At 36.0% G+C, this 27,769-nt stretch overlaps 1 protein-coding gene across 4 annotated transcripts in view; it reads left to right on the top strand.

Annotated features, from left to right (window-relative positions):
* Nucleotides 1-24,678, top strand: part of PIK3C2A (phosphatidylinositol-4-phosphate 3-kinase catalytic subunit type 2 alpha) — a 119,949-nt gene extending 95,271 nt beyond the window's left edge. For 3 of the 4 annotated variants that reach the window (XM_049890565.1, XM_049890566.1, XM_049890567.1), the window contains 13 exons: nt 77-169; nt 1,944-2,073; nt 8,912-9,048; nt 11,142-11,311; nt 12,077-12,233; nt 12,984-13,093; nt 14,752-14,959; nt 16,592-16,716; nt 17,799-17,916; nt 18,011-18,083; nt 18,598-18,707; nt 18,795-18,920; nt 21,566-24,677. In XM_049890565.1, the coding sequence (XP_049746522.1) occupies nt 77-169; nt 1,944-2,073; nt 8,912-9,048; nt 11,142-11,311; nt 12,077-12,233; nt 12,984-13,093; nt 14,752-14,959; nt 16,592-16,716; nt 17,799-17,916; nt 18,011-18,083; nt 18,598-18,707; nt 18,795-18,920; nt 21,566-21,748 (1,740 nt within the window). In that variant the 3' untranslated portion in view covers nt 21,749-24,677. Of the gene's footprint in view, nt 1-76; nt 170-1,943; nt 2,074-8,911; nt 9,049-11,141; nt 11,312-12,076; nt 12,234-12,983; nt 13,094-14,751; nt 14,960-16,591; nt 16,717-17,798; nt 17,917-18,010; nt 18,084-18,597; nt 18,708-18,794; nt 18,921-21,565 lie in introns of all 4 variants that reach the window. The other variant, XM_049890568.1, reaches the window with a different exon arrangement.
* Nucleotides 24,679-27,769: the final 3,091 nt, after the last annotated feature.

Raw genomic sequence — 27,769 nt, 5'->3', positions numbered from 1 at the left:
TGCCTAAGACAGTAAAAATCTTAAATACATTTTTATTCACATGTTACATTTCTAATGCTCAGTGTTTTATTTGCAGTCCTGTTCCTTCTTCAATTCTAATGCTGTGCCCCTAAAACTCACCATGGTGAATGATGATCCCATGGGGGAAGAAATTAATGTCATGTTTAAGGTGAGCAAAACAGGGTTACTTTGTTTTGTTTTTTATTTAATTTTATTGTGGTAAACATTTGCCATTTCCACCATTTTTACACGTTCATTAATCATGTTTGCCATGTTGTGTAACCATCACCACTATTCGTTTCCAAAGTTTTTCATCATCCTTAACAGACACTCAGTGTCCCTTCAGCAGCCTCCCACTTATCCCTGTTAACCACTAATAAACTTTGGTCTCTATACATTTGCCTATTCTAGGTATTTTATGGAAGTGGGATCATACAGTATTTGTCGTTTTGTGCCTGACATATTTACTCAGCATAATGTTTTCAAGGTTCATCCATGTGTTAGGAGGTATCAGAACTTCATTTTTCTTTATGGCTGAATAATATTTCATTGTATGAGCAGACCACATTTTGTTTATCTGTTCATTTGTTGATGGAGATTTGGCTTGTTCCTGCATTTTGGCTGTCACAGGTAGTACTGCAGTGTATCTGTCTATCTGATACAAGTATCTGTCTGAGTCCCTGCTTTCAACTCTTCTGGATATATACCTAGGAGTGGAATTTCTGGGTCATATGGTAATTCTGGAAACTGATGGCATAGTGGTTAAGAGCTACAGCTGCTAACCAACAGGTCAGCAGTTTGAATCCACCAGGCGCTCCTTGGAAACCATATGGGGCAGTTCTACCCTGTCCTGTAGGGCCGCTATGAGTCGGAATCAGCTCAACAGCAGTTTTTTTTTTTTTAATGGTAATTCTATGTTTAACTTTTTGAGGAACTGCCAAACTGTTTCCCACAGTGGTTGCACCATTTTGCAATGTCACCAGTAATGGATGAGGGTTCCAATTTCTCTACTTGCTTACTAACACTTGTTTTCCATTTTTCTGGTAATAGCCACTCTAGTGGGAGTGAAGTGATATCACATTGTAGTTTTGATTTGCATCTCTCTAATGACTTTTTTTTTTTTTTTTTTTATGACTAATGATTTATAGCAGCCTTTTATGTGTTCTTTTTTTCTGTCTTATTTTTCTTGCCTTGTGAGTTGCTTGAACATGTTTTGGAATTGCATTTTGATTTGTCTGTACTATTTTTGAGTATACCTTTGTAAAGTTTTTTTAAGGTTGCTCTATGTATTACATCGTATCAGTTTACTGATGTTATATTATCATTTTATGAGTTCTGTTGGAGTGTAGAAATCTCACCTCCCATTAAAGTACCTTTACCCGCTCCTATTTAATAATTATTTATAATTGTCTTAAGTATTTCCTTACTACACATTTAGAAACATATCAGTTACAATCGTTGCTTCAGCCATCAGATACAATTTAGATAAGAGGGAAGGGAAAGTTAATTGTGTTTACACCTATTGTTGCTTGCCATGTTCTTCCTTGCTATTCCGCGTTTCCTTCTTTTATTGCTTTCTTTCTGTTTAGAGAACTTCAAACTTTCTCACATTTGTAGGTCTAAATTTTAAGTAACAATGATTAAAACACACTGAGTATTTACTATGTGTTTTATATGTATTAACTCATTTAACCATTACAGAAACCCTGTGAGCTGGGTAGTTTTTTTCCATGAGAGATGAAAAGGTTAAGTAACTTTCTCTAGAATACTGCAGAAGAATAAAAAGACAGTTCTTTTCATCTCATTCTTCACTCTTTTCACTATTCCTTTTCTCCTTCTCCGTCTCCGTCTCCCTCTCTCCTCCCCCCACAGCTTTTATAATATGTAATCTATTAAGTTTTTTGGAAAGGCACACATTTCACTTTTGTTACCTTGATTTCAAGGTTGGTGAAGATCTGCGGCAAGATATGTTAGCTTTACAGATGATCAAGATTATGGATAAGATCTGGCTTAAAGAAGGACTGGATTTGAGGATGGTAATTTTCAAATGTCTCTCAACTGGCAGAGATCGAGGTAAGTCTGTTAGCTTTTTTTTTTCCCCTATAAATTTAGCTCATAGTGTATCTGCCCTAGGGTCCTCAGTTTTTTATTTTAATCTAGTGTTACTGGTGACTGGAATGCAAAAGTTTGAAACAAAGGAGAAGGATCGGTAGTTGGAAAATATGACCTTGGTGATAGAAACCATGCCGGAGATCGCATGATCAAATTTTACAAGACCAGTGACTTCTTCATTGCAGATACCTTTTTTCACCAACATAAATGGTGACTGCACACGTGAACCTCACCAGATAGAATGCACAGGAATCAAATCAACTACATCAGTGGAAAGAGATGATGGAAAAGGTCAATATCATCAGTCAGAACAAGGCCAGGAGCTGACTGTGGATCGGACCATCAAATACTCATGCAAGTTCAAGTTCAAACTGAAGAAAATTAGAACAAGTCGACAAGAGCCAAAGTACTACCTTAAGTACAACCTACCTGAATTTAGAGACTATCTCAAGAAAAGATTTGACGTGTTGAACACTAATGACTGAAGACCGGACATGTTGTGGAATGACGTCAAGAACATCATACATGAAGAAAGCAAGAGGTCATTAAAAAGATAGGAGAGAAAGAAAAGACCTAAATGGATATCAAAAGAGACTCTGAAACTTGCTTTTGAATGTCAAGTAGCTAAAGCAAAAGGAAAAAATAATGAAGTAAAAGATCTGAACAGACAATTTCAAAGGGTGGCTCAAGAAGACAAAGTAAAGTATTATGATGACATGTGCAAAGACCTGGAGATAGAAAACCAAAAGCAAAGAACACATTCTGCATTTCTCAAGCTGAAAGAACTGAAGAAAAAATAATCAAGCCGTAAGTTGCAGTACAGAAGGATTCTGTGGGGAAAGTATTAAATGACGCAGGAAGCATCAAAAGAAGATTGAATGAATATACAGAGTCACTATACCAAAAAGAATTGGTCGATGTTCAGACATTTCAGGAGGTAACATATGATCAGGAACCGATGGTACTGAAGGAAGAAGTCCAAGTTCCACTGAAGGCTTTGGTGAAAAACAAGGCAGCAGGAATTGATGGACTACCAAGTGAGATGTTTCAACAAACGGATGCAGCGCTGGAAGTGCTCACTCGTCTGTGCCAAGAAATTTGGAAGACAGCTACCTGGCCAACTGACTGGAAGAGATCCATATGTATGCCTGTTCCCAAGAAAGGTGATACAAATGCAGAAATCATCAAACAACATTAATATCACATGCAAACAAAATTTTGCTGAAGATTATCGCAAAGTGGCTGCGGCAGTATATCAATAGGGAACTGCCAGAAATTCAAGCTGGATTTAGAAGAGGACGTGGAACGAGGGATATCAATGCTGATGTCAGATGGATCCTGGCTGAAAGCAGAGAATACCATAAACATGTTTACCTGTGTTTTGTTGACTATGCTAAGGCATTCGACTGTGTGGATCATAACAAATTATGGATAACATTGCGGAGAATGGGAATTCAGAACACGTAATTGTGCTCATGAGGAATCTGTGCACAGATCAAGAGACAGTCATTCAAACAGAACAATGGGATACTACATGGTTTAATGTCAGAAAAGGTGTGCATCAGGATTGTATCCTTTCACCATACCTATTCAGTCTGTATGCTGAGCAGATAATCCAAGAAGCTGGACTATATGAAGAAGAATGGGGCATCAGGATTGGAGGAATACTCATTAATAATCTGCATTATGCAGAAGACACAGCCTTGCTTGCTGAAAGTGAAGATGACTTGAAGCACTTCAAGATGAAGATTGAAGACCATAGCCTTCAGTATGGAAAACAAAAATTCTTACAACTGGACCAAAAAGCAACATCATGATAAACGGAGAAAAGATTGAGGCTGTCAAGCATTTCATTTTACTTGGATCCATAATCAACACCCACAGAAGCAGCAGTCAAGAAATAAAAGACACATTGCATTGGCCAAATTGACTGCAAAAGACCTCTTTAGAGTGTTGAAAAGCAGATGGCACCTTGAAGACTAAGGTGCGCCTGACCCAAGCCATGGTGTTTTCAATCACCTCATGTACATGGGGAAGCTGGACAATGAATAAGGAAGACCAAAGAAGAATTGATGCCTTTGAATTGTGGTGTTGGCAAAGAATATTGAATATACCAATATTCGATACTATGCCCAAAGAACAAACAAATCTGTCTTGGAGGAAGTACAACCAGAATGTTCCTTCGAAGCAAGGATGGTGAGACTATCTCACATACTTTGGGCATGTTATCAGGAGGGATCAGTCCCAGGAAAAGGACATCATGCTTGGTAAAGTAGAGGGTCAGCGAAAAAGAGGAAGACCCTCAACAAGATGAATTGACACAGTGGCTACAATGATGTGCTTAAGCATAGCAACGATTGTGAGGATGGCGCAGGACCAGGCAGTGTTTCGTTCTGTTGTGCATAGGGTCACTATGAGTCGGAACTGACTCAACAGCAACTAACAGCTGTGTTAAACTTTATTGATTCAGTGACTCATGATTAAATTGCTTTAAAAAAACAACTGGTTGAGTAGCCCCAGTAAATGCTTTGCAGTAACCAGAACTATCTGTTAATTGACACTACCAGGGCTTTATGGTCCTTGTTTTTTAACTAAAAAGTAAGGCTGTATTTAAGTTAAACTTTGACTTTATTTTTGCAAAATAAAATAGTGGTTACAAAGGTCTTTTTTTCTTCTAAGAACAAACTTCCTCTTATTACTTATTGAATAAGTTTTATTCTTACCATGTATGTAAACTGAGAATAATAATAATGCTACCCTCATAGAGATACTCTGATAATTAAATGCAATAATGGATGTCAAACAACCCAGCATCTGATACCTCGTGCTCAATAAACGGCAACCATTACCGTTATCCTTACTTAACATGTATTTGTTGCCTGTGTACCATCTGCAAAATGCTGAGAACATGTAGTACTTATATTCTAGAAGGGAATAATTAAAGACATATACAAGTAATTAGAAGATGCTTTAATAAGCTAAAAGTTCTCCCAAGAAAATTACAAAGGCAGTGATGTGGGGCTTCAAAGGAGGCATAGATCACCTAGAGTTGGGGGAAATGTGAAATGGTTTACATATTCTAATTATAGACTCTAGGAAGTAACCTGAAAGATTATTTTCTCTAATCATTCTTACAGTATTTCCATTAAATTTATGCTTAAATGCCTGTAATGAAGGCACTTCACTGCATTTCAAGGTAACCTATCTTATGCTGGATAGCTCTGACAGCTGTGGAGCTCTTTTCTTGTTTCCAGGTGAATAGGGGCTGACTCCTGGTGTCTTCTATCCATAACTTCCAGTCTTATTCATAGAGTATCATATAACTAAGTCGAATCCCCCTTCCAAATAACAAGATGATCAATATTGTGACCTTCTCAGATCCTGAGTTCTAAATTCTTGATCCATTTGTCATATGTGACTTTAAATTTCCTTATCACGTAATTGTTCCCCTTGAAAAGGGTTCGAATAATCCATAGTCTCTAAAAATGACCCTGGGTTTTGTAGAATGCAAAAGGGTAGGTAAACAAGCATACATGTGGAACTGAAAATAAAACCAGTAAGTCTTCATCATATATCTTAGTATCCTAGAACTGCTGTAACAAAATACTACAAACTGGGTGGTTTATAAAAACAGAACTTTATTGTCCCACATTTCTGGAGGCTAGAAGTCCAAATCAGGGTATTGGCCTTGTTGATTCCTTCTGAGGACTTTGAGAGAGAAACTCTTCCATACCTTTCTCTTAGCTTCTGGCGGCTCCTGACAATCCTTGGAGTTCCTCAGCTTGCAACGGCATTTTCCTCCATTGTCATATGGTCATTCTTCCTCTGTCTTTCTGTCTCTGGGTATCGTCTCTTCTTTTATAAGGATACTAGTCATATGGTGTCTTTATAAAAGAAACCCACCCTACTCTGGTATGGCCTCACGTTAACTGATAATATCATCAAAGACCCTATTTCCAAACAAGGTCATATTCACCATGGGTAGAGGAGATAGGACTTCAACAAATCTTTTGAAGGTCCACAATTCAATCCATAACATTATGTTAGCTCCTGCTAAGCCATATCTTCACTGTCCTGTACTTGTACATTTTGTATCTTACACCCAAGTATAAGACCTTAGATATTTATTTTCTAGTTGTACTTGAGCCATTATTTTTCAGTTTCTTGAGCACTTTTTAAAATCTGATTTTTGTTTTCTCTCATCAAACCTATGTTTGTCTCGTGAACAGATCTGAAGAATATATATTCTGTAGCTTCTGCTAAGTATTGATAAAAATGTTTACCAAGAAATGGCTAGGGACCAACCCTTGTGGCATGGCAGGAGAGGTCTGCTTTTAGGTGATGCTAAATCTTTGAGGTCAATTTTAAAAGTTCTTGTTGGTTGTTTTTGGTATAAATCTTTTAAGATGAAAATTTTTTCAAGACTCCTCAACCGGATTCTACCATCTCAATTAGATTATTTTTTCTGTCACCACACTTTGTTCACATAGTTGAACTTCCTCTTTCTCCTTATGGACCACCCCCTAACTGTGGAGATTCACATTCTCCTTGTTTTTTGTATTGTTTCTAACTAGTTGAGTGATTATTTTGTGTTGAATGCACTTATTTTGCGCTAAGCGTTTCACTTGTGTTATCTCACTGGAAGGTGTGCAGTGTCCTTGTTTTTCAAATGAACAAATCACAACCGCATCCTCTGAAGTTTTTCCTAAGTACCTCAGCCTATTATCTGTCCCTTCTTCAAACTCACAACTGTCTGTAATACTTACTCGAAATTTACTTTATATTACCTTGACCTCGCATAGTTTTTCTTTCCACATATCTTGTATCTTCTCCACTGGATTGATTGTAAAATTACCTCAGGGTGGGGACTGTATCTTATATAGTGCTTCTTTATATATCTTATTAACTCCAGTCCACTTTTTTGTACATAGCCAGTGTGATTATTTGATTTTGAAATTGGAAATTTGTATATATAGTAAAAATTTGATTAGCTGTTATCATGGAATCAGGATAGAGGTACCCACTGAAAAAGGATGCCACTGTGAACTATAGATGATGCAACCAAGGCAGCATGAAAGATCAAAATGAATTCCACCATGTGTGACCAGACTACTAAGATTAGAACTACGCTGCATATTTTCTATCGGGGTGGCCTGGAGGCTTTGGCCTACTTAGTTTCTTCCAGTCCCTTGCCTTACGCAGTTCTCTATTTCCATATCATTTATTTTGACATCAGTGTGTCTCCTTGATTTTTTAAAACATATAAATAGACCAACTTTTTTAATTATGTGAATAGTATATATATGCACACAGCATGTAATAGAATAAATAGAAAAGTAAACCTTTGCTCACTCCCATACCTCCTTCCCCAGTCCTAGTTCTTACTCCCAAAATGTAAACACTTGCATAGTCTTTTGGTAATATTTCGTATATATTTTAACATGTACAACAGCCTTTTTAAACACAAAAGGTAATAGTTCTGCATCTGGATTTTGTCTTTAAATAACCTATTTTTGAGATCTTTCTACGTAAGCACATAGAGATCTACCTCAGTGTCTTCCATTGTGTAGATGTCCCATAATTTATCTGCTTGATACTTGTTTTGAAGGAGTTATGGGAAAACAAAAAATCATCTGTCCAGCCAAGCATTTACGGTCCAGTTAGGAAGATAAAACACATACTTGGAACTAAACATATCACAAGGACAATCTTAATCTTGTTCTTCCCTTTGAAAGAGAAAAGGCTCTTTATTTTTCCCAAACACATTAGACAAGGCTTTTTGTGCTGAAATAGGACAACATGTATCTTATAAGTAACTTTGCCACACGGGTGTGCAGACTGTAGAGTCTCAATCAAATTCAACTTTCACATCTTTGGTACTTTTGAAACTAAAAAAAAATTTTTGATTGCCCACATTTTCTATCATGGGCTGCCAGACTTGACTTTTTTTGTTGTTCTGTGCGTCAGGTGAAAGTTTACAGAGCAAATTAGTTTCCCATTTGATAGTTTGTACATCAAGTGTTCCGTGACATTGGTTTCATTCCCCACAATGTCGGCATTCCCCATTTCCACTCTTGGCTCCTCATTTCCTTTCATCCTGATTTTCTATGCCTTCCAGCCTTCTCTTTGCTTTTGGGCAAATGTTGCCCTTTTGATCTCGTATAATTGATTATTCTAAGGCTCATGTTCCTCTCAGGTGTTAGTGTTTATTTTTATGGGCCTGTCTATGGTTTGGAAACCCTGGTGGTGTAGCGGTTAAGTGCTATGGCTGCTAACCAAAGGGTTGGCAGTTCGAATCCTCCAGGTGCTCCTTGGAAACTCTATGGGGCAGTTCTACTCTGTCCTATAGGGTTGCTATGAGTCGGGATGGACTAGATGGTACTGGGTTTGGTTTTGGTTTGGTCTATGGTTTGGCTCAAAGATGGTCTCCAGGAGTGGTTTCTATTCCATATCAGAAGGGTGTCTTAGGGCCATAGCCTCGAGGGTTCCTCTAGTCTCTGTCAGACCAGTAAGGCTGGTCTTTTTTGTGAATTTGATTTTTTGCTCTACGGTTTTTCTCCCACTCTGTCCAGAACCCTCTATTTTGATCCCGGTCAGCATAGGTAATGGTAGTCGGGCAGCATCTAGTTCTTTTGGCCTCAGGTTCGTGTAGGCTTTGTTTGGTTCATCTGGTCCATTAGTTCCAGACATGATTTTTTTAAATGATAATTGCCAGCTGGTGTCTTACGTCAAAGATTGAAAGCCGTAAATTTTATCCTTATTTACATTTTCACATTAGCTTAATATTTTGTTGTTAAAGGCATGGTGGAACTAGTTCCTTCTTCAGATACCCTCAGGAAAATCCAAGTGGAATATGGTGTGACAGGATCCTTTAAAGATAAACCACTTGCAGACTGGCTGAGGAAATATAATCCCTCTGAAGAAGAATATGAAAAGGTGATTAGCATGTCTCCTTATTCTAAATAACTTCGTTAAAAATGTATTACATAGGTTTTAAATGTTTTCATTTTTCAGATTAATAGCCATTTAGTTTAAATCTGGAAAATAGTGTCTTTCTGTAAATGTAGAAAAGAATATAAAACAATGCATTTAATGGCAGGAATCTGAATGAAACCGATGCTAAATTACCCAGAAAACATTTTAAACATGTATCAGAGGCCAGAAAAGCAGAGGTTATTTTTATAACCCGGAATGTTATACATCATAAAGATCTTGGAATAAGTTAGGGAAATGAGTAAGAGTCAGCATCGTGTGGTAGTTAAGCGCATGAACCATGGGCTAGACTATCTGGGCCTGAATTCAGGCCCCAAGTCACTCACCAGCTACAGGGCCTTGGGTAAATTATTTAACGTCTTTATGCCTCAGTGACCTATTATATATTATGGTTTTTATAGACAGTGGTATTGTAGCATATATTTTGGCTATAAAAAATACAGTACCATAAGGTTGTGAGAATTAAATGTGTTAATATATGTAAAGTAATAAATATGTATGTATGTTAATATATGTGTATATAAGTTGTATAATTGATAGCTATTCTTATTATGATTGGAAGCATCTATTTTATTTTTGGTTTAGTATTTTTTTTAATTATATATGAGGACATATTAGGACTTAAAGGTCTCTAACCATCCTAACTTGGCCTAAGGGAGACTCAGGAACACTTTCAGTGGTGATGTAAGAAGACCCCAGTTTTAACATCATTTAGCTGCCTAATTTATGTCAAATCATTAATGTACCACCTTCATAGACACATACAGGTATGTCATCTGTGGGCCTAAGAAAGTAAAGCAGATGAATTTTTTCCTTTGCGTGCCTTTTAAACTAAGATCACTCCCTTTTCTTATTTCTTTGTGACTTGGGGAAGGCAGTGCAACAGAAGCCAATACTTGTTTATAGTGATATTGGCTCTTTTGTGATTCTGGGTAAGTTTGACATAATTGTCAAATAGCATATACTCAGGGCCTTTTATGTATTTGGCTGTTTTACGTGCTTTAAATAAGAGGGAAGTCAGTCAGTGAAGTCAGATTGCGTGCCACTTACCCATTGTGTAATCTTGGGCAAATAACTTAACCTCCCTGATGCTTATTTCCTTATCTGTAAAATGGTAATAATAATAGTACCTACATCATTGGTTGTGAGATTTTTTAAATGAGTTAACATGTACATATACATACATACATATTTATACATATACATACACACACACACACAATATTTACACAGAGAAAGAAAGAGAGTAGTGCCCAGTTTGTGATAAGTGTTGTATAAACATTTGTTGTTACCATCCTAACAGTAGCAGTAAGATTTCTGGGGAATTACGGAATAAAATTAACCACATGGACAGGTAGAGCAATGTGACTGCTCTGCTCAGAAATGCACTATCTTGAGTTGTAAACTAAATACATATGCTGTAGATAAAAGTATTCATTATATGCATCTTGCTGTGTTCTTGTGTAAGTAATACTAGTAATTCCCAGGACTAAAGTGAAGGAAGGTCTTGGCCTTGAGAAGCTTGCAGATGACACATAGGGAATCACCAAATGGAAGACAAAACACATTAATGGTATTATTGGATGTCTTAGATATAAGCTGACTTTATTTACACATCCTTCCTACAAGCGAAAAAGAAGAGGAAAAAACATTCTATACAGATTAATCTTTATCTCAGTGTTACCATTTGTGGTAAGGGCAGAACCTGTGAGGAGCAAATTTTAAGCCACATAATGCTTAAAAGCCATTCAGAGGCAGTAGTTACCCTAAGTAGGGACGAGAGGGATCTCTGCCTAAAGCTAGAGAGACAAAAGCTAGAGAGAAGGGGAAATAAGCACCTTCAAAAGGGTGCCTTTGTTTTTGAAACATGAAAGGACTGACTTTTATTACCATACTCCCATTTGTATACCTGTTGAGAAAGTAGATTACAGTAGCGTTTTCAAAGAACGGTGAATTATCTTAATCTTCTTTGTAAACCTGCCTCCTTTAAAGGTAGTTATTTTTGTTCCTAAAATAATTTTGTGTCTTTATTATAGGCTTCTGAGAATTTTATTTATTCGTGTGCTGGGTGCTGTGTAGCCACCTATGTTTTAGGCATCTGTGATCGGCACAATGACAATATAATGCTTCGAAGCACAGGACACATGTTTCACATCGACTTTGGAAAGTTTTTGGGCCATGCACAGATGTTTGGTAGCTTCAAAAGGTACTGATGTTATCACTGCTGTTGCTAATGAAAACAGAATGCTTCTTGTTTCATAAATTAATGTCCCATAACTTCGCCATTTCTTGATGGGCTTTACCTTGTGACTCCCTTTGGGCACAGCTGGGGAAGAAAAAGGCCCTAAAAGATGACTTTACCATGTAGTGGACAACAGTACAAACAAAAATGAGTGAGTGAGTAAATTCTGTTGAAATGAATTAAGGATATATTTTATTTTATGCAGTTAGCTATACTTGTTAGAAATTTCCCCAATTTTATAATGGCATTGAGTACAATATTATTATCTGCGTGATTGTAACGGAACGTTGTTGGCACAATGGTTAAGAGCTTGGCTGCTAACCAAAAGGTTGGCAGTTTGAATCCACTAGCTGCTCCTTGGAAACCCTGTAGCGCAGCTCTACTCTTCCTGTAGGGTCGCTATGAGTCAGAATCGACTCAACAGCAGTGGGTTTTGTTTGTTTGTGTTTGTAACTGCTCTGTATGGATTTATAAATACCACCTTGGAGAAAATTTCATTTGTAACTTTTACCTAATAATGAAATTATTTTATGATGGCTTCCCAGAAAATATAAATTTTAAAAATTATGGAAATTCAAAACTGCTTGATAATAGCTTTCCCAGTCAGAACTTGCTATGGCTCAGATAGCTTAGTTTAATAACCATGTTATTAGTAATGATTAAGTAGCAATACCACCATTTCATTATGTGTCTGTAAATAATGTTCATGTGTACTTTCTTTTTAAATAGGGATCGGGCTCCTTTTGTGCTGACCTCTGATATGGCATATGTCATTAATGGGGGTGAAAAGCCCACCATTCGTTTCCAGTTGTTTGTGGACCTCTGCTGCCAGGCCTACAACTTGATAAGAAAGCAGACAAACCTCTTTCTTAACCTCCTTTCACTGGTAACTCTGTTCTTTGCAAGAACTTAATTAATTTTATATTAATTATTGATGCATCATTGTTTCAGTATCTAAAAAAAGGATATTTTGTGATTTTAGAATGAAATTTATTAAATAAAATTTACTGTAGTCACAAATGCCAAATATATTATTACTGAACTATTTAAAAATGGATACTATGTGAAAGAAGTCCGACACAGTGCATACTGTATGACTCCATTTATATAAAGTACAAAAAGTAAGTCAGTAGAGTGGTTACCTTGGGAGTGGAGAGTAGTAACTAAAGGGAAGCCCTAGGGGAACAATTGGAATGCTGCTAAATGTTTTCTGTCTTAATCTGGGTATATTCAGGTTGTGAAATTTCATTAAGCTTTTACACTCAGGATTTCTGTACTTTTCTGGATATATATACTCAGGTAAAAAGTAAAAAACAAAAAACTGCTATGCTAATTGTGACTGAAATTTTTGTGGTAGTAAGAACAGAGAACTAGAAAAGAAGAGGCCTGGATTTCACAGTTTCTATCCCATAGACTGGCTTTGTGACTTCCAACAAGTCACTACTTACTTGGTCTTAAATTTTTTCATTTGTAAGAGAATCGCCTAGGTCCCCCAAACCCTTAACAGAGTTCTCAAACTATGATTTTTTTTGTTTGTTTGCTTTATTCTGATAACTTGACCAGCTTGCGTGGAAAGGTGGAGAACAGATTTTTTTTTTTTTTTTAATTCCTGAAACGTGTTTTTTTTCTCTTATAGATGATTCCTTCTGGGTTACCAGAACTCACAAGTATTCAAGATTTGAAATATGTTAGAGATGCACTTCAACCCCAAACTACAGATGCAGAAGCTACAATTTTCTTTACTAGGTAAGATGTGTTTAAGTATATTGGAGAAGGCTCATAGAATTTGGCTTTTATTTGTTTTACCTTTGTTTAAACAAGTGCTACATACCAAAATTCTGATTCATAGAAAAAAAAATTGATTCATATTTGTATGAGCAAATAGTAGGTTGTCAAAAGTCTATTTTCTGAATAAATATAAAGGATTTACAAAAGCACTTAAAATAGATATATTTTTCTCAAAATGTAATCTCAAGGTTTATTTAATATATGATTTCAATTCTAAAAGTGTGTTTTATGAACTATTTCTGTGAAACATGTTTTCCATAGTGCAAAATACCTCCTTAAGGTTTCTTTCTAAAAGGATACCCGCACTAAACTGTTTTTCAGGGTTCTGCCATAACAATTTCTGTCTATACCTTAAGTGCTTAAAGCAGCAAATCCTGGGACACCGTTGTTGTAAACTGTTATTGTAGGCCATAGTACTTGAAATGCATGTTATCAGTGGCTGACAACTGAATTTGTCCTTAATGCTTTTAAAGGAATTTTCCTGGCAAATAAAAGTCTGGTGACCAGGCAGATCACTGACTTCGGCTGCCACATCATCGTAATACCACAGCAGGGAGGAACATATGAGCTCATGTTCTTTTCTCTCCTTTTTTTCTTGCCTTCTTCAGAACTCTCACTGGAGAAGAGGTAGAAAACACTGGACTGGACTTCCTTAGTTTTAAAGAGTCTGGGCTGAGTTGAAGGAAGCTGTTTTTGTCTAACGTTCCAAAATAATCCTGATAATTTAGGTATTGATAGGTTTTATTTGTTTGTTTTTTGAAGAGATTTGTTGGCTCCCCCGGCAAAACTACACAGCAGGCAAAAAACCTGTGTTTGAAGTTCTCTTACTTCTGTTTTTAAATCTGTCTCTTCTTTTTGGCTTCCTTTATCTGGTTTCTGAGACTTATTCCTTTGCTTGCTTAAAATGTTCTAACCAGGCCTGCCTTCCAAATTTATCCCCACCAAACTCCCCAACCTGTCAAAACTTCTTCTCCCAGCTGAGTGAAATTAATATTATCTGAAGGCATCTGCTAGCCAAAAGACTGGCAGTTCAAATCTACCAGGCACTCCTTGGAAACCCTATGGGGCAGTTCTACTCTGTCCTTTAGGGTCACTATGAGTCGGAATCAACTCGATGGCAATGGGTTTGGTTTTTTGTTTTTTTTTTTTTTGGTTTGGAAGAAATCTGACACCAGATTCTACTTTTTGATAGAAGGGATTTTTAAAAATATGATTGCTTTGGATGCTTCCTTTCATACCTGTTTGGTTGTCACTTTCTCCCTTTAGTACCAAAGAATAAAATAATCAGATCATCTTTTTAGCATTATGCCAATCATCTTTTATCCCTTATAGCTCTTTAATTAGTCTTGGACCCCACAGGGCTTAAGAAAACCAAGCATCATTTCATGGAGACAGTGGCATGGAATGGAAACTTTCTTAAGCTAAAATTTTTTGTTAGGATGAGATGTATTTTAATGGGTTTTGTCCTGTAGAACAAAATCCTTGGAAAAGAGAATCTGCTTAATATTTTTAAACGAGTGAAAGTGCTTTTCATCTTTTATTATGTTAAAAGAGTGAGCATGCATTTATGTGAACATTTACTGTTAACAAGCTTTCTGTTTTTTCTTTTTTTTTAGGCTGATTGAGTCAAGTTTGGGGAGCATTGCCACAAAGTTTAACTTCTTCATTCACAACCTTGCTCAGCTGCGTTTTTCTGGTCTTCCTTCTAATGATGAGCCCATCCTTTCATTTTCACCCAAAACGTACTCCTTTAGACAAGACGGTCGAATCAAGGAAGTCTCTGTTTTCACATATCACAAGAAATACAACCCAGATAAACATTATGTAAGTTTGGTTTAAGTACTTGTAGACACTCATGCATGCATTGTTGTCCTCTTTTCCTACTTCCTTCACTGACTCTGCTGAGGTTCTAAGCACCTGTTCTATTCATGCTTATTTCTTCCATGGATTGTCCAAAAATAAATGTACTTCAGATATCATATTTTATTGATACTTAGTCCTTGGTAAATTTGCTTCAAAACAAAACCACGAGGGCCAAATAATGTTCTTCTTTTCAGAGATAAGGCTATAAGTATGCTATTACTCTGCTTTTCTCATTTTACTTATTTTCAATTTTTTCTTAATTTCAAAAGTAAAGCTTGCTCATTGTAATTCAGCCAGTACAGAAATATATAAAGTAAAAAGCCTAAGTTCCCATTCTGCTCTCTAGGGATAAAGTTTATTGTGTATCATAACACATACATAAAGTTTGTTTTTGAATAAAAATAGGATATCTTCCGTGTGCTCTTTCCCACTCCATAGTATACAATGCCATCTTTATTGTTACTGTTTTTTACCCTTGTCATAATATTTTTGTTTGATAATATCTTCCAGCACTGTCAGTCTTCTGATTTTTTGGCAAACTAATAGATTTTAAAAGTAATTTCTCTATTATTTTAATTTTTACCTATTTTATCATTAATAAATTTTAGTATTTTTTTGTATGTTTATTGAATATTTTGTTTCTCTTGAAAAGTACTTTTCATCTGTTCATATTGTGACCATGTTTGTATTAGGTTTTTATTGTTGTTTTCAGTTGATTGCAGGACATTAAACCTTTTGTTCTGTAGCTATTTTATCCTAGTCAGTCGTTTGTCTTATAAATTTACTGGAATTTTTTCTTTTATATTGTCATATCTGCCCATTTCTTTTTTTTTTTTAAATGATTTCTGGGACATACATCATTCCTAGGTCTTACCCACCCCAGATATTAAAAAAAAAACTCCTTTGTTTTCTTTTATACTTTTTTTTTTACATTTAAAACTTCCATACTTCTAGAACTTATTTTTATAAATAACTAGGGATTTACCTTTAAAGGTATCTAATTATCTTAATACCATTTTATTAAGTAGTTCATTCTTTCCCCAGTGATTTATAATGCCACCTTTCTATACACTAAAAAAAAACACTAAGTTTATATATATTTCTGAATTTATTTCTGTTCTTCCATAGATATATCTGACTCTTTCTGGACCAGTATTACACTCTTTAAGTTCTGTAATTGTATAATTTAAATATCCAGTAAGACAAATTTTCCGTCATCCGCCCGACCCTATAAAGTTTGCCTTTTTTCCACATTTACTCTTTCCAGTGAGCTTACTTATTAACATTTTCATTAGAAATGCATTAAATTTATAGATTTAGGAAGTATATTAATTATTTAATCCTAGAAATAAGATGGCTTTCACTTTTAAGTTCTTGTTATGTATTTTACAAGGATTATGATCATTCTTAGAATCTAGTTAGATGTGCTCTAAATATGACTTTTGTATTTGCTGTTTCCTGTTGGTAACATGTATATTACAAGTTAAAAGCACTTGGACTACATACAACAGTCAAGTTATAAATTTTCTTTCTGTCAGAAAAGGAGGCTTTATTATAAATTTAATGTGAGTTTGGAGTGTAATTTCTTTTCAGATTTATGTAGTCCGAATTTTGAGGGAAGGACAGCTTGAACCATCTTTTGTCTTCCGGACTTTTGACGAGTTTCAAGAACTTCACAATAAGCTCAGTATTATTTTTCCACTTTGGAAGTTACCAGGGTATGTTCCTGTCCTTGTATGTTAATGATCCTTTTTTGCTAGGAAATAATTTCTTTGTTATCAAATGTAAGTCAAAAGCTTTGTGTAACATTTAGTAAGTTACTGTGGACCGTGCCTGACTTATTTTCTTTTTTATCACAAAGTCCCAATACAGTTCTAAACATAGACAAGCTATACATTCTTGTTCAGTGAAAAAATGGTGAATACATTAAACTTAAAATATGGGATTTTCTGGATTTCTAATTTTAATTAAGGTTTTGAATTTGTCTCTACCATAGTAAGCAAAACAATGGTTTGGAATCTTGGTTTAAAAATGTCAGATGCTAAATCACTACAGAAGTAATCTATTATGGGCCATACTGAGCCCCTCTAAAAAATACTAAATTGAGGCAAACTTAACATTAAAACTATTAATCAAAATCTTAATGCTTAGTTTCGTATTTGATACCCTTTAGAAACCCTTAGTTTTAATGTAGTTTAATGACCAGTAGGTTACGTGCATCAAGTTGCTCATACTCTTCTCAGACTAGATTTCAGAAGTAAGGAGGAAATCAAGTGGGTGTCAGAGATCATTTCCGTGTGTAGTCTCGTTTTCCCACTGCCACCAAAAAAAGCAGAGTTGAGGTTATCCTTTCAGCACCTGACTTAGGCTCTTTGTCATTATTTGTGAATTTTACTGGTGTCTACAATAGCTGTAGATGATTAATGATTTTTTTCGGGGATCAGAGCTGGATAAAATATTTGTGGATGATTCATCTTGAGAAGAAATAAGTAGAAAAATAAGCAAATAACCTATTCCCCGCTTCCAGTAATAAATATAGGAAATTAGCAACATGTGAACCTTTTGTACCAAGGTACATAAAAGGATAATGGGTAATTGAGCTATTTCATCTTCAGTACTTAAAAAAAGCCTGTACTTTCTTGAAGGAAAATTAACAAAAAAGTACTTTATTACGAATTAAGACTACTTTGCATTTAAGTATGTAAAAAAGTGTATTTCTAAGTAAATATTGTGCTTGAGTCTACAAAGACTTCCAGATGAAATCATTTAAATCCCACTTGTTTTTGTTTTTCTTTCGTAGATTTCCTAATAGGATGGTTCTAGGAAGAACACACATAAAAGATGTAGCGGCCAAAAGGAAAATTGAGTTAAACAGCTATTTACAGAGTTTGATGAGTGCATCAGCAGACGTAGCAGAGGTGATCTTCCCAAATGAGAAGTGATAAGTACTGTACCTTTTATGCTATGTTATGTTTAAACTAATGACTCTTTTTTTTTTCCCTTCAATCTTAGTGTGATCTTGTTTGTACTTTTTTCCACCCTTTACTTCGTGATGAGAAAGCTGAAGGAATAGCTAGGTCTGCAGGTGAGATTTTTTTCTCTTTGTAGATAATTCATGGCTTCCCTGTGACCTGCAGGTCTGTGCTTCTCAGTGGATGTGCCATAGTGACAGGGGGAAAAGAGTGTTCTTCTAAGCTAGTCTATTTCTGGACAAATATAAGACAGCTTTCCTAATAGGGTGTGATTGGAAACCCTGGTGGCGTGGTGGTTAAGAGCTATGGCTGCTAACCAAAAGGTTGGCAGTTCGAATCCACCCGGCACTTCTTGGAAACCCTATATGGCAGTTCTACTCTGTCCTACAGGGTCACTCTGAGTCGGAATTGACACGACAGCAATGGGTTTGATTTGGTTTTTGGTAATAGGGTGTGATTACTAAAGAAGTGTAAATCAGTGGCCTACCAGGTCCTTTGATGTTTTTTGTTGTTGTTCTATTTTGTTTCTACATGTGATGGTCTACATAAGTAAAACAGAATTCTTTTGTTGTAGTTTGAACCACTGCAAACAGAATGAAATAAAGATGAAAGTATTTATCTTTTCAGTTGCAGGTCCTTTCAGTCCTACTCCAGGCCAAATAGGAGGAGCAGTGAAATTATCTGTCTCTTACCGAAATGGTACTCTTTTCATCATGGTGATGCATATCAAAGATCTTGTGAGTGATTACAAAGATTGATGATTATAAAGGTAACCTACATCTTGGTAGGAATCGTTATTGTTAAGGGACTGTTTTTCTTTATAGGTTACCGAGGATGGGGCTGACCCAAATCCATATGTCAAAACATACCTACTTCCAGATACCCACAAAACATCCAAACGTAAAACCAAAATTTCACGAAAAACTAGGAATCCAACATTCAATGAAATGGTAAGTTGAAATAATTTCTAAAAATTTCCTAGATTTATTGTTTGGTTAATTTTAAAGCATTAGTTGCTGAATTATTTAGAGTACTAGAAAAGCAATTCAATTGCAGTCCAATGGGATTTAACCAAATGATGCAAAAGAAAACCCTCAATCATAGAACTTTTAGATTTTAAAAAGACCTTAAGGGTCATATGATTGAACTATCCTTCTAGTCCTTGAGCCCATTCTATAACATTTTTAAAAAGTGGTTCTCCACAGTACATAGTACTGGAGAAGCCAGCACAGCTTGACCAAGGCAAAGTCATAGAAGCTTCATAGACAAATCCAGGCTCCCTGAGAGACTGAATTACTGGGCTGAGGGCTGGGGACCATGCTTCCAGGGGACATCTAGGTCAATTGGCATAGCATAGTTTATAAGGAAAATGTTCTACATCCTACTTTGGTGAATAGCGCCTGGGTTCTTAAAAGCTTATGTGTGGCCATCTAAGATACTCCACTGGCCCCACCTCATCTGGAGCAAGGGAGAATGAAGAAAACCAAAGACACAAGGGAAAGATTAGTGCAAAGGACTAAGGTACCACAAGTACCACAGCCTCCACCAGCCTGAGTCTAGCTCAACTAGATGGTGCCTGACTACCACCACTGACTACTCTGACAAGAATCACAATAGAGGGTAGGACAGAGCTAGAGAAGAATGTAGGACAAAATTCAAACTTACAAAAAAGGACCAGACTTAGTGGCCTGACAGAAACTGGAGAAACCCTGAGAGTATGGCCCCCAGAAAAAAAAAGACAGCCTTTTAACTCAGTACTTAAGTCACTCCTGAGGTTCATCCTTCAGTCAAAGATTAGACAGGCCCATAAACAATAATACATATAGCTCAACCATGTGTACGAGACTAAATAGGCACACCAGGCCAGGGGCAGGGATAAGAAGGCAGGAAGGGATAGGAAAGCTGGATGGGTGGAAATGGAGAACCAAGGTCAAGAAGGGGAGAATATTGACACACTGTGGGGCTGGCAACCAATGTCACAAAACAATGTGTGTGTTAATTGTTTAATGAGAAACTAATTCTGTAAACCTTCATCTAAAGCACAATTAAAAAAAAAATGTGGTTCTCCAATCTATACTTAAATATTTCCAGGCCATTCAGTTTGTCTTAGGTGACTCTAGCTCTTAGAAGATAGTATTTTATACTGAGCTGAAATCTTTATTCCCTGTGATTTGGACCCGTACATCTCAGTTGTACCTCTTGGAGCCCCACAGAATTACTCTTCTTTTACATGGCATCCCTTCCGATAGTTGAAGTTCAAATACCCTGTTTCTTCTTTTATAAAAAATCTTTGGTACCTTTACCTTCACTTGAAAAGATAGTTTCAAAATCCTTTCACAGTCCAGGTCATTCTCTTTCAAACATGTTTCAGTCTGTCAGTAACCCTCTTAAAGCAGAGTGCTCAAAACTGAAAGTATTAGCAAAGCATTAGATGATCTGTGTGGAACAGAACTGTGACTTTGCTCAGATACGGTCAACTTATAAATTTACTGACTTACTAAAACCTGCTAAGGTCCTCCCCCATCGTTCAATTACTTAGAATAAACATCACATTATTTGTATATGTTAACATTACATCCCCACAAAAATGTCTGAATAGAGATGGAAGTAAATAATTTGAATTTTCATCAAGGTTATAAATTTTAAAACTATAAAAGATCCTTTCACCCCTTAAAAACATATAGGATGCTTTGTGAAGACCAGTTGGTATTGTCCTTAAAAAGTAGTACTGTATGGCTTTCCTTTTCTAGTTACTGTTGGACTGTCAAGAAAATGAAATGTTGTCAGTTTTTGTTTTTTAGTTATTTTAACACAAACAGGATTAGGTTAAAGAATTATTTCTCAGAACTTCTGGTGAGGCTTTGGGGGGCGGGGATTCTGAGTTAACTGTTGAAGATGATGAAAGTTTGAATTAGGGTAGTTTTACAACACTCAAGATTTGTCGTTGACTGCATTTTTAGCTGATAAGTTTGTGTTGAATTATGGATAATCAGAAGCCATCATTTCATGGTGTAAAATCTAGCAGAAAAAGACAACAAAGGAAATTTTTACCTCCCCCTTTTTATAAAATAATTACAGTTGTGCTGTCCCAGTTTGCTTCCTTCCATTCCCGGCTGGCAGGTCATCTTAAGGCATACCACTCACAACAACTCTACAGAACAGTAGAACTGCCCTATAGGGTTTCCAAGGCTGTAAATCTTTACGGAAGCAGACTGCCACATCTTTCTCCCTCAGAGAGGCTGGTGGGTTCAAACCACCACCCTTTTGGTTAGCAGGCACTGGGGCTTCTTCTTAAGGCATACTACCATGTAATTTCTTTCACCCTCCCCGTCACCTCTATCTCAGAAAAAACACGTTTGCTGCTCCATGCATGTCAGACACCCAAAGGAACAATAGCACAGTCCAGGACTCCTGAAATACAAAATGTGCTTTTAAAGTATTCAGACAAAGTCCACCAAATTTGTGGTAATGTCATTGATTTATGGCCACTTTTTGGCTAATATTCTCACTTATGATTTTACATAAAATTTTGCAAAAAGAACCATTTTACTGTAACTAACTTGTAATTTACCATTTCATTTTTCGTTTGCTATAGCTTGTGTACAGTGGATACAGCAAAGAAACCCTTAAACAAAGAGAACTTCAACTAAGTGTACTCAGTGCAGAATCCCTACGGGAGAATTTTTTCTTGGGTGGAATAACCCTGCCTCTGAAAGATTTCAACTTGAGTAAAGAGACGGTTAAGTGGTATCAGCTGACTGCAGCAACCTATTTGTAAGCTAGTGAATTTCTGAGCTTTGGAAGCAAGAAAGCAAGAACAGTTTTTATAAATGTTTCTGAACAGACACACACCTAATTGTGAATTATGTATAGTATTTTATACTTGGACAGAAATTATGAAGTTCAATATACTTGTTCTATTTCAACAATTGGACCAAGAGTCACAAAACAAACTTTTATGGACTTGCAGAAGCCATTTCTGTTTTAATGTCATTATATAGAATCCTACGAACCCTAGAATTAATGTATAATAAGTCTTGAAAATGGCTTTGAATTGGTGGAGATTTTAATCCTCTCTTGACTAATTCAGAGTAATAGCTTTGGTTTGGTCTGATAGTACTAGGTCAGTTCAGCCACCTATTTTGCATTGTTTCTTACCCTGACACAGAATATTTGTCTTCCTGCTATGCGCCTTTACCACAGTGTATGTTCACAAACACCAAAGGAAAGGAAAGGCATGGGATGTTACTATATAATGCAGCTGCTATTAACAGGGATGAAAAGCAAAGCACAAATAACACATAGTTATGTTAAGAACTACTAAATAGTTTAAAGAAGTAGGGGAAAAATAATACTGCTTTTTATTATTCATGACTTTAAAGCCTTTTTCAGAATAAAGTGCCAATTACCGAAGTTGTAAATAATGGTGCCTTAACTTCATATGCTTCCCTAGCATTTCATTTCTGATGTTTTTTCCTGACTTTTGATAAATAATTAATACATAGTTTTCACTCACTTTTAGTTTACTAAAGATAAGAAATTACGTTTACTAATGTTTTTCCCACAGAAAGGTCATTCTCTACTTATTTGTGACTTAGTTAAATAGTCAAGCCATTTGATTTAAGTCTTTGTTTTTCACTAATTGAAAAGGATTGATTAATGTATTTTTTATACTAAATTCCATCATTCCGTTATAATCCTACATTTATTCCCAGTGGTGTGACTTGAAGTTTGGTGATTTCACCTCCGTATACTTAGACTACTCCTTCATTAAAGAAGTGAAAATTATTCACCTGTGTGCCCATCCATTCCTACTTGCTCTAAGAACTCCGTGAGTTGGGCAGACTCTTCATAAGAGGCACAGGATCAGGATTCTTTGGTCCAGACTGAATTTAAACATAGATATTTATGGAGAAGTTTGTCTTAAAATTGGCCTTGGTTACATTGTAAACAGCGTACAACCATATGAAAGAATTATTTTCCTTAATATATCAGAATTCAGAATCAAAAGGACTTAATTGAAATTACTCTAGAGTAGCCATTAAGAATAAGATTCATTTTTATTAGTTATTCATTCACCTTCACAAATAAATTGTGTTTAGCTTGGATAAATACGTGCGTACAATATTTACTCCTGTGGCTAGAATAGGAAGTCAGACAAGTTTTAAGTGGCACGAGAGATGGCAGCAGTCTAGTTGCTATGAGGTAGCTGACAGATCTGCAGTGAAGAGCACCAAGAGAAATGGGGCAACCTCAAATTCCATTGCCCAGAACAGAAATTTTTTTGTGTGTGTGTACATGTTTAACGTAAGTGGTGATAACTGCAGAGCAGAAATAAAAGGGTTGAGGATGTATCAGTAGAAAAAAATTTTAAAAACTTGAAATTTTTGGTGCCTAACACTAATGGTCCATTTGTAGGAAAACCCATGAGTATGATATATGAATGTCTTTTTTTTTTTAATCCTAAAATGTGTTGCCTATTTAATAAGTTAATTCAAGTGTACATCAAAGCACCACCATTTATTTGCTTCTCCCACATCCAGTAAACAGTTCCTTAAAGTACGTAAGTAGCTTTGCAAATGTACTTAAATATTCACTTAATGCTTTTGAGACCTGATTCCATTCCATCAGTTGTCACTTAGCCATGAAAACAAACGTGCTGTCTTGGTAAAAGGTATCATTGTTAATTTGACTCAACGTGTACTGCTTTTTGCAGTCTTACAGCAGTGTCTTTTAGCTCAAATAATAGAGCTTGTAGTTACAAGAAATCTGGCATCTTATCGAAAAGTGTATATTATGATTAATACTGTACAGTTAACCAGAGTTCAGAACAAGTGGTAATGATGTTTTATTTTAACTCATTGTTGTGCCTTCCTTGGTCATTAAAAAATACACATACCGCCACATACATATTTTACGTATACTTTAATATATGTTACTTCTTTGTGAAACTCTAATCTTCGACCCATACCAAAAGAAGGAAAAAAACGGACAGAGGAGCCTCTTTACAGTACTACTACCAGTAGATTTAAAATCAGTAGGATTTTTAAACTTTTTTAAAAGCTTTCAATCAAATAAAAACAAGAGTTTAAGTAAACTGGCAATGACACTAATTTTTATGTATAATCACTATTTTATACGCATCTTTGAGTAAAAATAATCATGCTACACGTACATTCTGTACCAGAAGAATCCTTTCCTCTTACCAGTGTTTTGGGATTTGAAGATAATGTTTTACTCCAAGAACCTATTATGTTCTCTACTGAGGAACCCAATAGAAAATTTGCACTGATGTTTTTATCGTTGTCTTTATATGAATCTACAGGTATCTGAATGTTAAAGTATGTATGATCTTGGCTAAAGTATTCTTTTATCTCTTTCAAATTAGAGTTGTATAAAAATTTCATTATCTTGCCTTAAATTGGTTGACTGTTCTTTCTAGGATTCAAGTGTTGTGGTATTTAAAAAAGAAAAGAACACATTAATTTTTGATACTTAGGCTTCAGATTAAAAAGGACTGAATTCCCATTATCATCATCTATAGATTAATTTACATGCTGTTTGACTAGCAGTGCAAATATGAGCGAATATGATTAGTCTCATCTCTAAGAACCAAATAATCTAATTATATTAAGGTAGCGAATAAAGATGTATAATATTTTTATTAATACCTTGAATATATGCAGTGGATTGAATGTGACTTCATAGCTGTACTTTGATTGTATTAAAATATTTCTGAATTAAAGAACTCTATTGTTTATTCCTCACCACCATACTAACATTTTTGGCTCAAATTTGATACAAGGTCACTGTTACCATTCTCTGCACCTCACCCAGGAAGTTTATTGTGTTCAAATAATCCTGAATTTCAGAAATAGCCTGTCACTTGCCCCTAAAAACGGCCAAATAGAGAGTTTGACTTCTAACTGTGGTTTTTTAAAGGTTTGACTTGCTACCATTTTGCTACAACCCTATCACCATTCCTTAGAAGAGAAACGCTTCTGTGAGTATGGTCCCTGGCCTTTGGCAGTGTACTTAAATAACACAGCATCAGCCATGTTATCAATACATCTATAGAACTGAGAAATGTAGAATAATGCCAATGTGAAAGTATAGTTCTCTGACCCAAAATGTAACATATAAAAGGGTCCAGAGACCATGAAAGAGCAATGACAAACAATTAGATCCAAGTCTTGGGGTAACAAACACAGTTTTTGTCAGGAAAAAAACTATTTCATTCTTTAAAAAAAAAAAAACTTTATTAGGCAAGTTTTTAAACAGACACCAAAGTAGACCTCATGTATCCATCACACAGCTTCAAAAATTATTGATTTAGGCCTTGTATTGTTTGATCCATATCCCTATCTGTTCTACATTATTATTTTGAAGCAAATCCCAGGCATCATTTCATCCATAAACATTTTGGTATGTATCTCTAAAAATACTCTAAAAAACTACAGTACCCATTATTATACCTAAAATTTTTCAAGTTTAAAAATATGAACTCCTTAATACTACCAAATATTCAGTCAGTATTCAGATATCCCTCATTCCTGAAAGATATTTTCGCTGGATACAGAATTCTAGGCTAGCAGTTTCTTTCTTGCAACACACTGAAGATATCATACCAATGTCTTCTGGCTTCCATTATTTATTTTGGGAAGTAAGTTATCAGTCTAATTATTGCTTCTTTGAAGGTAAGCTGTCTTTTCACTGGCTGCTTTTAAGAATTTTCTCTCTGTCTACAGTTTTACTAAGACATGCCTAGGCATAGATGGGATTCTAAATCAGTGGATCAGTAACTTTCTTTAGTTCTGAATAATTGGTAGCCGTTATATTTTCAAAAATTTTATCTGCCACATTCTCCCTCTACTTTCCTTTGGACCTCTGATTAAATGAAAGAACTTCCCACTCTCTTCCATGTCTTTTGACTTCTCTTCCATATTTTCCTTTTTGGAGGGAGGGGGTGGTGGGCTCTCAATAATTTATTCTGACATCTCTTCCAATTCATTATTTCTCTCTTCAACTGTTAAATCTGTCCACTGAGGTTTTTTTATTTTTTTATTTTGGTGGTTGTATTTTTGTTTGAACAGAACAACTGTTTGGTTATTTTTCTTTGCTTGAATCATGATCCAGAACAGACCCACACACAAGGGTGCCAAGACCACTTAATGGCAAAAGTATAGTCTTTCCATCAAATTGTACTGGGACAAATGGATAACCACATGCAAAGGAATGAAGTTGGACCTTTATCTTACTCCATATACAAAAACGAATTCAAAATGCATCTAAGAGCTAAAACTATAAAACTCTTAGAAGAAAACAGAGATGTATATCTTAATGACCTTGAATTAGGCAATTTCTTAAATATGTCACAAAAAGCACAGGCAACAATGGAAAAATTGAGCTTCATCAAAATTTAAAACTTTGTGGATGAAAGGACACTACCAAGGAAGTGAAGAAACATCACAGAATGGGATAAAATATTTGCAAATCATATATCTGACAAGGGACTTGTATCCAGAATATATAAAGAACGGTTAAAACAAAAAGACAATCCAATTAAAAAATGGGCAAAGTATTTAAGTAGACATTTATCCAAGGAAAATATACAAATGGACAAAAAGTACATGTAAAGATGTTCAACATCATTAGTCACTGGGGAAATGCAAATCAAAACTACAATGTTATATCACTTCATACCCACTAGAAAGGCTATAATCAAAAAATCAGAAAATAAGCATAGGTGGGAATGTGGAGGAACTGGAGCCTTCATACATTGCTGGTGGGAATGTTAAGTGGTGCACCTGCTGTGGAAGACAGTTTCGAAGTTCTTCAAAAAAGCTAGTTCCTATATGACCAGCAATTCCACTCCTAGATATTCAAACAAAAACTTGCAAGTGAATTTTTTTTAATAATTTTTATTGTGCTTTAAGTGAAAGTTTACAAATCAAGTCAGTCTGTCACATATAAGCTTATATACACCTTACTCCATACTCCCACTTACTCTCCCCCTAATGAGTCAGCCCGCTCCCTCCTTCCAGTCTCTCCTGACTGTTTTGCCAGTTTCTAACCCTCTCTGCCCTCCCATCTCCCCTTCAGACAGGAGATTCCAACACAGCCTCAAGTGTCCACCTGATACAAGTAGCTCACTCATCAGCATCTCTCTCCGACCCATTGTCCAGGCCCTTCCATGTCTGATGAGTTGTCTTCAGGAATGGTTCCTGTCCTGGGCCGACAGAAGGTTTGGGGACCATGACCACCGGGATTCTTCTAGTCTCAGACCATTAAGTCTGGTCTTTTTATGAGAATTTGGGGTCTGCATCCCACTGTTCTGCTCCCTCAGAGGTTCTCTGTTGTGCTCCCTGTCAGGGCAGTCATCGGTTGTGGCTGGATACCATCTAGTTCTGGTTTCAGGATGATGTAGTCTCTGGTTCATGTAGCCCTTTCTGCCTCTTGGGCTCATAGTTATCGTGTGACCTTGGTGTTCTTCATTCTCCTTTGATCCAGGTGGGTTGAGACCAATTGATGCATCTTAAATGGCCACTTGTTAGCATTTAAGACCCCAGACCCCACACTTTAAAGTGGGATGGAGAATGTTTTCATAATAGAATTATTTTTGCCAATTGACTTAGAAGTCCCCTTAAGCCATAGTCCCCAAACCCCCGCCCTTGCTCCACTGACCTTTGAAGCATTCAGTTTGTCCCGGAAACTTCTTTGCTTTAGGCCCAGTCCAGTTGAGCTGACCTTCCACGTATTGAGTATTGTCCTTCCCTTCACCTAAATGGCATTGATTTGG

The sequence above is a fragment of the Elephas maximus genome, chromosome 7, assembly GCF_024166365.1.
Source record: "Elephas maximus indicus isolate mEleMax1 chromosome 7, mEleMax1 primary haplotype, whole genome shotgun sequence".
Lineage (NCBI taxonomy): Eukaryota > Metazoa > Chordata > Mammalia > Proboscidea > Elephantidae > Elephas > Elephas maximus.
The sequence above is the reverse complement of the archived record's forward strand: the minus strand, read 5'-3'. Positions and strand labels throughout refer to the sequence as shown.